This window comes from Dioscorea cayenensis, chromosome 7 (assembly GCF_009730915.1).
Source record: "Dioscorea cayenensis subsp. rotundata cultivar TDr96_F1 chromosome 7, TDr96_F1_v2_PseudoChromosome.rev07_lg8_w22 25.fasta, whole genome shotgun sequence".
In the NCBI taxonomy this organism is placed as follows: domain Eukaryota; kingdom Viridiplantae; phylum Streptophyta; class Magnoliopsida; order Dioscoreales; family Dioscoreaceae; genus Dioscorea; species Dioscorea cayenensis.
In genome coordinates this window covers 4,070,301-4,081,781 of record NC_052477.1, presented here as the reverse complement: position 1 = coordinate 4,081,781, position 11,481 = coordinate 4,070,301, and the positions used below count along the sequence as shown (strand labels likewise).

The window sequence follows — 11,481 nt, the reverse complement described above, 5'->3', positions numbered from 1 at the left end:
CACCTCTCTCTACCAACATCCCTCCCCCTCATTTCTCAACTACCATACATACTAACAGAGTATACACAGAGACACACACACAGAGAGAGAGAGAGAGAGAGAGAGAGAAGCAAACAAGGCCTTTCTCTATTGAGAATGGCTTCTTCTCTCTCCTTCTCCACTCTCATCACCATCCTCATCATCATCATCATCCCTGCTCTCCTTCAATGTCCAGTCAGATCAGATTGTAAAAACCCCTAACTCTCTTCTTGTCCTTTTAAATTCATATTATGCAAATGTATGTTAGTGCTATTTGGATTGTGTTCATTGATGTAGTACTTGAATGATCTGATGATGTTTGTTGTACATTTGTCTTAATCTTGATGTTCTTTCTTTCAGATTTGTTTTTCTTAGGGTTTTGTTTGGTGCACACATTTTTCTTGATTGTTCTTGTTAGATCTGTTTCTTGTTTCACTCTGTTTTGCCTGATGTGCTCAATCCAACCTATTTGGATGAGTTTATAATGATGATTTTCGGTTTAATTTGTCTACAAAGTATGTGGGATTTAGTTTGAATTTTTGTAAGGGATATCCACATTTTCTTATAAATTAATTCTGATGATGTATTTCCTGAGATTCTCACTGATCTGATTGATGAATTTTGAGGTGCACTTTGATACATGTTATGATCTTCAATGAGTTGATGAAAGTCATAAGATTTGGGATAGTCTTGGAGTTTACACTTGTGCTGGTTTATAGCAAAGATCAATGTTAGAATTTGATCAACATATTTAATCTTAAAACGATGAATAATGTCAGTGTCCTATTTATTCTAAATCTGATGGCTTTGTTTAAAATCTTGGATAAAGATTTGTTTAGTTTATCATACACATTAAATACATTTGTGCATTCAGTGTTTAACAAGACCTTTATTACCATACATTCACATGTTCTTTTGGCACCTTCTTGGTATTCCTTTTCTCATTAAACTTAGCATGCCGAGTAAATGCTGTCCTGGATCCTGGGAGGAATCACTACTAAAGCTGCTGAAATATTTTGTTGATGCTAAATTTTAAGTATTCAACATAATAGTTTAAACGTTCAACCTTAAATTTCTGAAGTGAACAGACTGAGACATTATTCAGTGCTTGATCAATGAATCTCTATTTGTCGCAGATATCGGCGATCAACTTCTCAAAGGCATTAACAGCTACAGGACAACACAAAACCTTTCATCTCTAACTGAGAACATTAATGCTGCTTGCTTAGCAGAACGAATTGTCGAACAATTCAAGGGCCAAGCCTGCAGCAACAATACCGGTGATGACACAGTTCCAGGGACTGAGCAACAATTTCCCAACTTCCCGGACTTTCTTGATCAGTGCCATCTCAATGCATCAGTTATTCGGGATGGGACTATAATGCCGGCTTGTGTGCCTGGTCTTGAGCCGAATCTTCTTCTCTCTAACTTCACAAAGTCTCAATACTCCGAGTACCTTAATGGCACTCAATTTACTGGAATTGGCATTGGCGATGATGGCGATTGGGCTGTTGTTATTCTATGCACTAATACTCCTACTGGAAACTATGCTACTGCCAGTGGCAATGATTCATCGTCAAGTGTTGCTCTTCGCTCTTCTCTGCTGCTGTTGATGCTGGGCCTCTTGATTGTTTTGTTGAATTAGTTGGCCGTAACTGATAGAAAAACAGTGTTTCTTTTGATGTTTACTTCATTGTTTTCTGAGACATTTTGATATTAAAATACAAACTTTTTACTCTGATGTAATACAATCTGTGTTCAAGTTTTCATTCAACAGAAATTAAATCTGAAACCTGGAAAACCTGTGCATTGTGCTATATGTTGTCAATCTGATGAATTGTTGCTTGTATGTTCCTTTTGTAGGGAAACTCGATGCCGATATAATAGTTTTGACACTATAATTGCTGAATTTTATCAAACCCAAAAGATTAAGCTGATAAATGATTTCAATAACGGTATTAATTAATTAATCGACAAGAAACTAAAATATATAAATGATAAACAACATGTGAATGCAAACCAAAATGATTGAATGGGCTGAAAGACAGTGGATGAGAGACTCAAACTTGACATATTTTTATCAACTATCACTAAACCAATTGATGACAAAAAGATTTAGTTATTTTTATCAGACATATTATGCTAAATTCTTTTGTTATAGAAAGTGTGCACAATTAATATAAAGACAACAAAAAAAAAAATTGAATACAAGCAATTTAAGAAGAGTAAATCATTGCTTAGGATCAAGTAACAAGGATTGATAACATAAGTACAGTTAATCATGTTTCACTTTGGCAGACAAAACTCTAGAGGAAAGTTTTATCATATTTCTGAAGCATACATTGACCATATAATAAAAAATGGGTTGAATGAAAGTTTGGTGGGTGATCTACATAATGATCTCTTGGAAACACCCAACTTTCCATTACTGCTGGTATAACAGAAGACACACCCTTTAATTGCACTCTTCCCTTTTTTATTTCTTTTTTAACATTGATTCTTGTATTTGGGCAAGAATGTCCTATGCTTTATATCAACTTTAATCTTTAATGTTTTAGAATTTTATAATATCTAAATCTAAACTTTATGATGTTCCAGACTTAAAATAGAACAAACTCAAAGGTTCAACATCCACAATCAAATGCAGTGTTTATTTTCTCGTTCCATTTTTTTTTTTTTTATCATGAAGAGAATACAAAAATGATTTTAAACTAACAATTAGTGTTTGACATCTATATTAACCAGGAGACTGAATTTTTTTCATAATAATAAAATCAATCTTATTAACATAATTTGATTTTTAAAAAATCACATAACTCATAATCACATTTTCTAAAAATTTAGAAGAAAATATGTTAAAATTGATTAATCTATACAAGCATTAAAAGTAACTCAAGTGAGTAACTTAACTTTTTTATAAAACCATAATTAAACATTCTAAATTGCTTTACTTCAATCAATTAAACTAATATTGTACGAATAATGTAAAGATCCTATCATGATATTTTATCAAGAATCAAAATCCAACTAAAATAAAAATAAAGAAAAAACAACTTATTTCCATTACTTTCTGATATCTAAATTTTCATATAAGAAAAACTATATATATATATATATATATATATAATTTTCATAAAAGGTATATCTTGAAAACAATTAGCTACCCTATTATATATGTTACAAGACACTAAGTTGACATCAAGCTAAGATAGTAAGATTATGAAGGTGACCCACATGTGGCATGGAAATTTCAATAGATTATCAAAGGCTAAGTTAGGGGATGAGTGGACAGAAGGAAGGACACGCTTATAATCAAAAAGAAAAAGAGAGAAAAAAGGGAGAATCATGTGGGACATGTATAGGTACACTTTGCATATGTTTAGGGTTGTGGGTTCCAAATAACTTTTTGTGAGTCTTAGGGACCCTCTCTTCACTTTAATCTGTTTATTAATTTGTAAGTATTTATTTATTATGTCAAAAAAAAAAAAAAATATGAAGAAGCCACAGGGATAAGTTAACAATTATGTTTTGTGGAATTATATTTTTTTAATTACAAAAATAAAATAAAAATTGAACTAAAAGATTTCCTGTGTTTATTTATGGGCTTGATTTATGGTTATATAAATTTGTGTATTTCTAAGAATAAGATATTTTTAATAATAATTTGTTACATGAAATTTTCACGTGTTTAACCATAGGTCTATATTAATTAACATTGGGGATTTTCTAGTTTATAATATATATATATATATATATATATATATGTATATGTACGCATTATATATTATAGATGAAATAAAGGACATGTCAAGATGTTAATATATGTATATATATATGATAATGAGTTTGGGTAGGGACGGTGGCACATGAAAGGAACCATGCTTTGATTTCTTTGCCATTTCCCATGAGGGACTAAAGAGTAAAAGACAACCCATTGCCTAACGTGATCCAACAGTTCACCTATTATTTCTATTTTTTATATATAAAATGTTTCTCTAATATATTTTTCTCTTGTTTTTAATTATTTTTCTACTTTAATTTCTCTTATTTGGTGATAATGGTGACAATGAAGAAGAAAAGACACCTATGAATTGACAAAGCTCCACATGCTTGTCTACTTCTTAATGTTATCCTTCTTCCAATGTCTGTTCTCAGTAAGGGATTCTATTATATGGCCTTACTCTATTCATTCTATTTTCCCCCCTTATAAAAATATAAATAAATTTTATTTTTATTTGTTAGTGTGTTTGTCTTTTAGGGAAAAGAAGATTAACAAAAAAAAGATAAATATACAACTTAATTGAAGTATAAATTAGTTAATTCCTTTTTATAAACCAGATGTTCATGACTTAACTTTAAGCATATATATATATATATCATGTGATTTTCCCTGCATGATGTATGTTTATCAATCACTAGTCTTTACATGGCTCATGACCCACTTTAGGATGATGACAATATGAAGATGTTTGCAAGTGATTGGACACCACCAAGATAGAGCATATGAGTCACTCATAATAATATGAAGTTAAAAATGTTCACAAATGTTATATTCATAAAAAACAAATAAATAAATAAAGCATTAATCAATTAATTAGAGTTAAACGCATAAGGTACCAACAAGCATAAATTTTTATATTAGATTATAATAGAAAGAAAAAGTGGAATGATCATATCATTAAATTGGTTTTGACAACTTAATAAGTGAAACACAATCTACTAATAAATAATTAAATATGATGCGGAATTTCCATTAAAATTATCATATTCATTAGAAATAACAATCTCATACATATTAACAATACACTAGAGCTAATATTGTTTGTTGATCTGGGTCTCCTAACAAATAAACAAAATTTTTTTTCCTATAAAAAATGTCATAGCAAAAGAGGTTTATCCTTACATATTATTAAGCTACTATAAAATTATTAAACCACTATAATCGATGCACCTATGTATAGAGTAGTACTCTTCTATTTAATTTAATCATAGAACTAATAATAATAATAATAATAATAATAATATGATGAGGAAGAAGAATATGGCAAAAATGATAATGCATTATATTTTGCACAAAAGTCAAGCTTCTCACTCTTTAATTCACATATCTATCCTATATATATCAAAATAAAAAAAACCAAAAAAGAAACAAAAAAACACACACACACACACACACACCCCCACACACCACATAATCAAAGATACATATAGCTATAATGGCTCATATGTATCTTCATTACTTAACAGACAAAATGCCTTCATATATATATATATATATATATATATATATATATATATATATATATATATATATATATATATATACCTTAATTGTAAAACGCTCATATATCTAAACAACTAATGCAATACATCCTCCGGTATAAGCAAAAGCTAGCACTAATTAAACACCATGTCTACGAAGACCACCACCATTACCACCACTGGCACCACCGGAAGTGGCACACCGGCGAGCACACATTCCGGCAGCCTTCCTCCAAATCCTATCAATCTCAAAGAAAACATCATCAGTCTCAAGCTCCATCCTACAACAAGGACAAGTATTAGTCCTTCTCAACCACTTCAAAATACACATCCAATGAAAGACATGATCACAAGGCAACCTACACAAGTCCCTGCCAACCTCCATCTCCTCCTTGCAAACAACACACTCCTGTCCTTCTTTGTCACACTGAACAGAGGGTAACCCTATAACAACCCTCACAGAAGCAGCCACTTGTTTCTCACAGTGGATAAGACCTCCACTCATGGCTACGTCCACTAGTCTTCTACACTTGACAGCCATGTCTACGTACTTTGAGATAAGGCCATGCAAACCAAGGCCGGAAAGACTAAGTGTGGAGTTGAGTATGTAGTTTGATATGGTTGCATGCCAGTTGATAGGGTGGTGGTTGGGAGTGTAGACTTGGCACATGGTGAAGAGGAGGATGGCGGCGTCAAGGTCCGGCAGACGGAGGCGGTGGCGGCGGTGGAAGGCGGAGGAGGAGGAAGGAAAGAGGAGATGGAGGGAGGAGAGGAGGAGGCGAGCAAGGAGAAGGGTTTTGTGAGAGAGAGATAAGGAGTGGAGATAGGATAAGGTTTGGGAGAAGAGGGAAGGGGAGAGGAGGAGGAGGAGAAGACGGTGGTGGTGGATGCGGAGGTCGGAAGTTATGGAGTTGATGAGATCGGAGAAGTTATTGGGGCTTAGGTTTAGAAGAGAGGACATGATCATCTCTTCAGAGGTGGCGGTGGAGGAGGTGGTGGTGGTGGTGGTGGACTCCATGGGACAGTTTTGGAAAGGAATGGGATTATTCTCCTCTTTTTTATAGTTTGGAATTAGCTAGAGTTTTTAGGGAGGAAAATGGATGGGAGAAAGCTAAAAACTTTATGGAGACGGCCTCTTTTTACTTTAGTTGTTTATGATTTTAGGATGAGATGGATTTACATCTCAGTTCAGCAAAATTATTTAAAAATATTAAATTGTTTTTAAGGAGGAGATGAATTTAAATTTTAGTTTAGCAAAATTATTTAGAAATATTAAAATATTAATTTTTCAGATGTGCACATATTTGATATGACTTTTTCACTCTAGAAAAAATTGCAAGCATAACATTTTGTATGTATAGTCCATATATATATTAAATGATGGAAGTTTGGATTATAGCATTTTATTTAAAGTGGTAATTATCTTTTGAGTAATCAACTAATCATAATCAAATTATTTCTAATTTTGATTTAAATTAATTTTTAAAAATATTATATAATTATAAGATTGTGTTTATCTTATAAATTTATTCGAATTCAGAAAATATAATGTCCTTAGATAATTTTTTTTTTTTAATATTCTTTATTTATTTTTTATTGGCTGTAAAAGAGTTGTTCACTGGTTTATCCAGATTCATTTTTTTAAAATTTGTTTTTTAAACGAATGAATTAATCTTTAAAAATTATGACGATATGGAGAATATCAGTATGTTTTGTATATGCATGGATGAAAATATTATATTTAAGAAATAAATTTAATAATCATGTTTATCATTTGGGTCCATAGCTCAGTGGTAGAGCAATTGACTGCAGATCAATAGGTCACCGGTTCGAACCCGGTTGGGCCCTTCATTAGGAATAATTTTTTTACAAGTAGAATTCAATTGTTCCTTTTTATAAATTATTATTATTATTTTTTAATCATGATTCATAATGGCATTCACTTCAATAAATACTCCATGTTTCTTCACAAGAATAATTTTTTACAAGTAGAATTCAATTGTTCCTTCCTATAAATTATTATTATTATTTTTTTAATCATGATTCATAATGGCATTCACTTCAATAAATACTCCATGTTTCATCACAAGAACAATCTTATACAGACATCTATTTTTATGTCACAAAAAACAACAGAATCAGATACACAAACAAAACATATTAAATAGTAAAAATTCTACATCTGGTTATATAATTCACATACATGTATCAGTTAACAACAGTCTATGACATGATCTCTAGAGCTTCTCTGGTTTGTCCAAGAATGTTGAACACTGTTGCAGCAATGTGAGCCGGCGTCAAGCCAGCTTCGACCATCTGATCGACTGGTGCCCCGTGATCAATGTATCGATCCGGAAGAACAATCGGTCTCCACTGCAAACCATAAAGATATTTTGCAAACAATGCTATCAATAATTCTGCAGAAAAAATATAACTACATTGCACATGAGCTATGTTTTCACCTTTGTTGTGCCATCAAGCAATCCATCCAGAGCCATGAATTGTGCAACATGGGACCCGAATCCTCCAATTGATCCTTCTTCGACAGTGATCAGTACTTCGTGGGACTTTGCGAGGCCACGAATCAATGCTTGGTCTAATGGTTTGCAAAATCTAGCATCTGCTACTGTAATTCTCAATCCATGACTTTCAATGAGTGAAGCTGCAGCAAAGCAACTCTGCACTGCTGTTCCATATCCAAGAAGTGCAACTCTCTCACCCTCAATCAGCACTCTTCCTTTCCCAATCTGCATTGTCATTGTCGATAGAAACAATGTCTAATAGTCCCACATCAGTTAATTAAATGGATGTTGGTTTGGTAGTGTTACCTCTAGTGGAACACCCTTGTTTCCGGGAGGAAGAGGTGCACCGATACCATTTCCTCTTGGATAGCGGAAACAAGACGGACGGTCATTGATGGCTGCTGCAGTCGCTACCATGTGAAATAGCTCAGCCTCATCGGAAGGAGCCATGACAACCATGTTTGGCAAGCATGCCATATAAGTGACATCGAATGATCCTGAGTGTGTCGGTCCATCAGCTCCCACAAGCCCTGCCCTGTCCATTGCAAACCTCACTGGAAGTTTCTGCAAATCTACATCATGTATCACCTGAAACATTAAAAGTACAAGCATCTCACTCAGTCTATCAGAAAGAAGCACAATACATTTGGTATTACTGAAATGATTGCATTGATTACCTGATCATAAGCACGCTGCAAGAATGATGAATAGATTGCACAAAACGGCTTGAGACCTTCACAGGCAAGGCCAGCTGCAAATGTGACAGCATGCTGTTCTGCAATTCCAACATCGAAGCACCGCTCAGGAAAGCGGCGGAGGAAGTAATTGAGGCCTGTCCCACCTCCCATTGCTGCATGAATTGCAATGATGTCCTTGTCTGCTTCTGCCTCAGCTATCAATGCCTCAGCAAAATAATTTGTATAAGATTGAGTAGGAGCACTGCCTTTATATTGTTTCCCGGTCGCTGGATCGAATTTGGTTACTCCTATAAACAACAAACATATCATGATATAAAATATACTCCAAATGTACATATTCATATGGTTCAAGTTCAGAATCAACTGTGGTGATTCTCACCATGGTACTTATCAGCAGCTCGCTCTGCGTAAGGATATCCTCGGCCTTTTTCAGTTACTACGTGGATAAGTACAGGACCTGTTGTTTTTGTGCTCTTCACCTCCCTCAGAATGGTGACAAGATCATCCATATTGTGGCCATCAACTGGACCAATGTAGTACAATCCTAACTCTTCAAATAATGTGGAACCAGATCCACTGATCATTCCTCGAGCATATTCATCAACCTTTGCAGCTATCTCATGCATTGGACCACCAATTTGCTTTGTGACACCCTAAAAGCATCAAGTCAACATGGTTTAGGATTTCGGTAATGGGCATAAACAAGATATGAAGCTTAGAAATGGACTCTCATTTTTTAATGTTTCTCTTCAAATAACCACTAAATATTTCTATGCCAATAGCATATGATGACTTTAATGCTGTTGAATGTAATCTCAAGTCCAACACAAGGTGGCACCAACAAAGAACCTCAAAACTTCATAAACACATTCGAGAACTAATAATAGGAACCACCCATGTATTTTTATAGTATGAACAGTTCTGAGGCACATAACCTGAAAGTTCGTAGCTGTCCTGGAAACAATAACAGACAATTGTTTCTTTTTATTTTTTTGGATAAATGAGCTAACACTTTAGCCGGGAACAGAGAACAAATTACAAATGTTTAAAATGAAAGTCAACAATAACATATTATTGGCAAAGTTCACAAACCATGTATTAAAAAAAAAAAAAGTCAACCATTATGCATGATAGAGAAGGAAAACCTTATTTTAGACACAAAAGCTTTGTTTCTTTTATATTGATCATTCATCAAAATTTCAAAGATATCTATTGCTACAATCAAGTGCTTCCTACAAAATTTCAAACATCATTGCATATCAAATATCTGAGGAACACAGAACACACCTTTGCTACCTCCCGGAGTTCTCTGAGGGGTCTGCTAGACTGCAATCTGCTTAATGCACTACTCAAAGCGCCAACCGGAGGTATAGGTCCATCAAGATTTGCAGTGGGAAGAGAAACTTGCTTATTATCATTCAGTATGACAATCATGTCAGAGTCAAGATATCCTGCATTATTCATTGCTTCATAAGCTTGCCCCGCCGTCATGGCTCCATCACCTATTACCGCAATCACACTGTTCTTTCTACCCTTAAGATCTCTACCCACAGCCATACCTATCAAAAGAAACAAGTATAATTCACAAAATCCTCCGAATGATATAATAGTTTTGAAGCTATGAAAAGGATAGTTAGCAATTTAGTTACCAAGAGCTGCTGATATACTGGTTGAACTATGGCCAGTACCAAAGGAATCATACTCGCTCTCTGACCGCTTGGTGAAGCCAGATAAACCATTTGTTTGCCTCATTGTATGCATCTTGTCCCTTCTCCCAGTCAAAATTTTGTGTGGGTATGACTGCAAACCAATTCAGATATTTAGTTAACATTTTTCATACTCAATATCGAACCATTAATTTGCAAATTGAAACACAAGGAAGCAAACCTGATGACCAACATCCCACAGCATCTTGTCTTGAGGAGCATTGAAGACATAATGGAGAGCAACTGTCAACTCAACGACACCGAGGCTCGATCCAAGATGACCGCCTGTTTTCGATACATGGAAGATGACATCTGACCGAAGCTCATCAGAAAGTTGTTTAAGCTCCTGAACAAAAATCAAAGAAAGAAAAAAACACAACCCTGACTAAGCATTACCAAGAACACCTGGTAGGCATTATTTTGGTGACCCAATTTCCTCACCTTAATTGAGAGATTCTTCATGTGAATTGGATAGTTTATAGTATCCAATAATGGAGTAGGTGGTCTCTGTGAATGATACTCTCCTCTCTCTGATAATGATGCAGAAATACATGATCTTTTCCTACCCTAAAAACCATAATATCACAAAATACTAGAACAAGTTCATTAAAATCCATAAAAATGCAAACTTTCCAAGCAAGAAGAGAACTTTAGAGACAAACCTTGAGCAACCTGTGTTGCTGATGGAAGCAAAGAAGGTCAGAAGCCCCACCAAACAAACTTGAAGCAAACAGGGACTGTTTCCGAGGATCTGAAGCTCCAACCACCATCAAATTGCAAGGATAAGAGAATGAAGAGAAGGCCATGATGTCAAGAGGAAGAAGAAGAGGCAATGTCAAGTGGGAATTGTGCTTTGGTTGGTGCTAAGTGATGGCAAGGACAGCATAAATAGAGGAAGTGGAGAAGGAGGTGGAATGGCTGAGGTGTGTGGCTAGAATTGAGCTAGCAAGGTGCCAAGCCCCCACCTTGCCATTGCACTCCTGCTCCATCTCTGGCCTTCTTGTCCATACTACATTGTTTGTGGAGCCATGAGGATGAATCAGCATCTTCTCATTGGACCAACTCAGGGCAAATCTACCAATAGCATGTGGATAAAGTGGATTGGTAGCAAAATGGAAACAGACCAAAAACACAAGAAAATTTACAGGAAATCTAGTGTGCTTGATTTTGACTATACTATCTCATTTTTTGGATCATCTTGTTCACTTTTTTGTGTGGAAAAAAAAAAAAAGTTGAGATAAGGATTGCAACACTTGTATCTAAATGTGTTGTCCA

At 34.6% G+C, this 11,481-nt stretch overlaps 3 protein-coding genes and 1 non-coding gene across 4 annotated transcripts; 2 read left to right on the top strand and 2 right to left on the bottom strand.

Annotated features, from left to right (window-relative positions):
• On the top strand, positions 1 to 1,821 carry LOC120264415 (uncharacterized GPI-anchored protein At3g06035-like). The gene is made up of 2 exons (XM_039272225.1): positions 1 to 226; positions 1,155 to 1,821. Exons 1-2 carry the CDS (start codon positions 136 to 138, stop codon positions 1,661 to 1,663), a joined length of 600 nt encoding a protein of 199 aa, XP_039128159.1. The 5' UTR covers positions 1 to 135; the 3' UTR covers positions 1,664 to 1,821.
• Positions 1,822 to 5,348: 3,527 nt separating this feature from the next.
• On the bottom strand, positions 5,349 to 6,287 carry LOC120265805 (E3 ubiquitin-protein ligase SGR9, amyloplastic-like). The gene has a single exon (XM_039273777.1). It carries the CDS (start codon positions 6,245 to 6,247, stop codon positions 5,420 to 5,422), a length of 828 nt encoding a protein of 275 aa, XP_039129711.1. The 5' UTR covers positions 6,248 to 6,287; the 3' UTR covers positions 5,349 to 5,419.
• A 769-nt stretch (positions 6,288 to 7,056) lies between these two features.
• TRNAC-GCA lies at positions 7,057 to 7,128 on the top strand. Its single transcript has one exon. It is a non-coding gene; the product is annotated as a tRNA-Cys (tRNA).
• Positions 7,129 to 7,340: 212 nt separating this feature from the next.
• On the bottom strand, positions 7,341 to 11,199 carry LOC120265406 (probable 1-deoxy-D-xylulose-5-phosphate synthase, chloroplastic). The gene is made up of 10 exons (XM_039273295.1): positions 10,869 to 11,199; positions 10,648 to 10,773; positions 10,388 to 10,552; positions 10,150 to 10,300; positions 9,788 to 10,059; positions 8,880 to 9,153; positions 8,480 to 8,787; positions 8,109 to 8,390; positions 7,743 to 8,027; positions 7,341 to 7,653 (listed from the first exon to the last, which is right to left on the bottom strand). Exons 1-10 carry the CDS (start codon positions 11,010 to 11,012, stop codon positions 7,504 to 7,506), a joined length of 2,157 nt encoding a protein of 718 aa, XP_039129229.1. The 5' UTR covers positions 11,013 to 11,199; the 3' UTR covers positions 7,341 to 7,503.
• Positions 11,200 to 11,481: the final 282 nt, after the last annotated feature.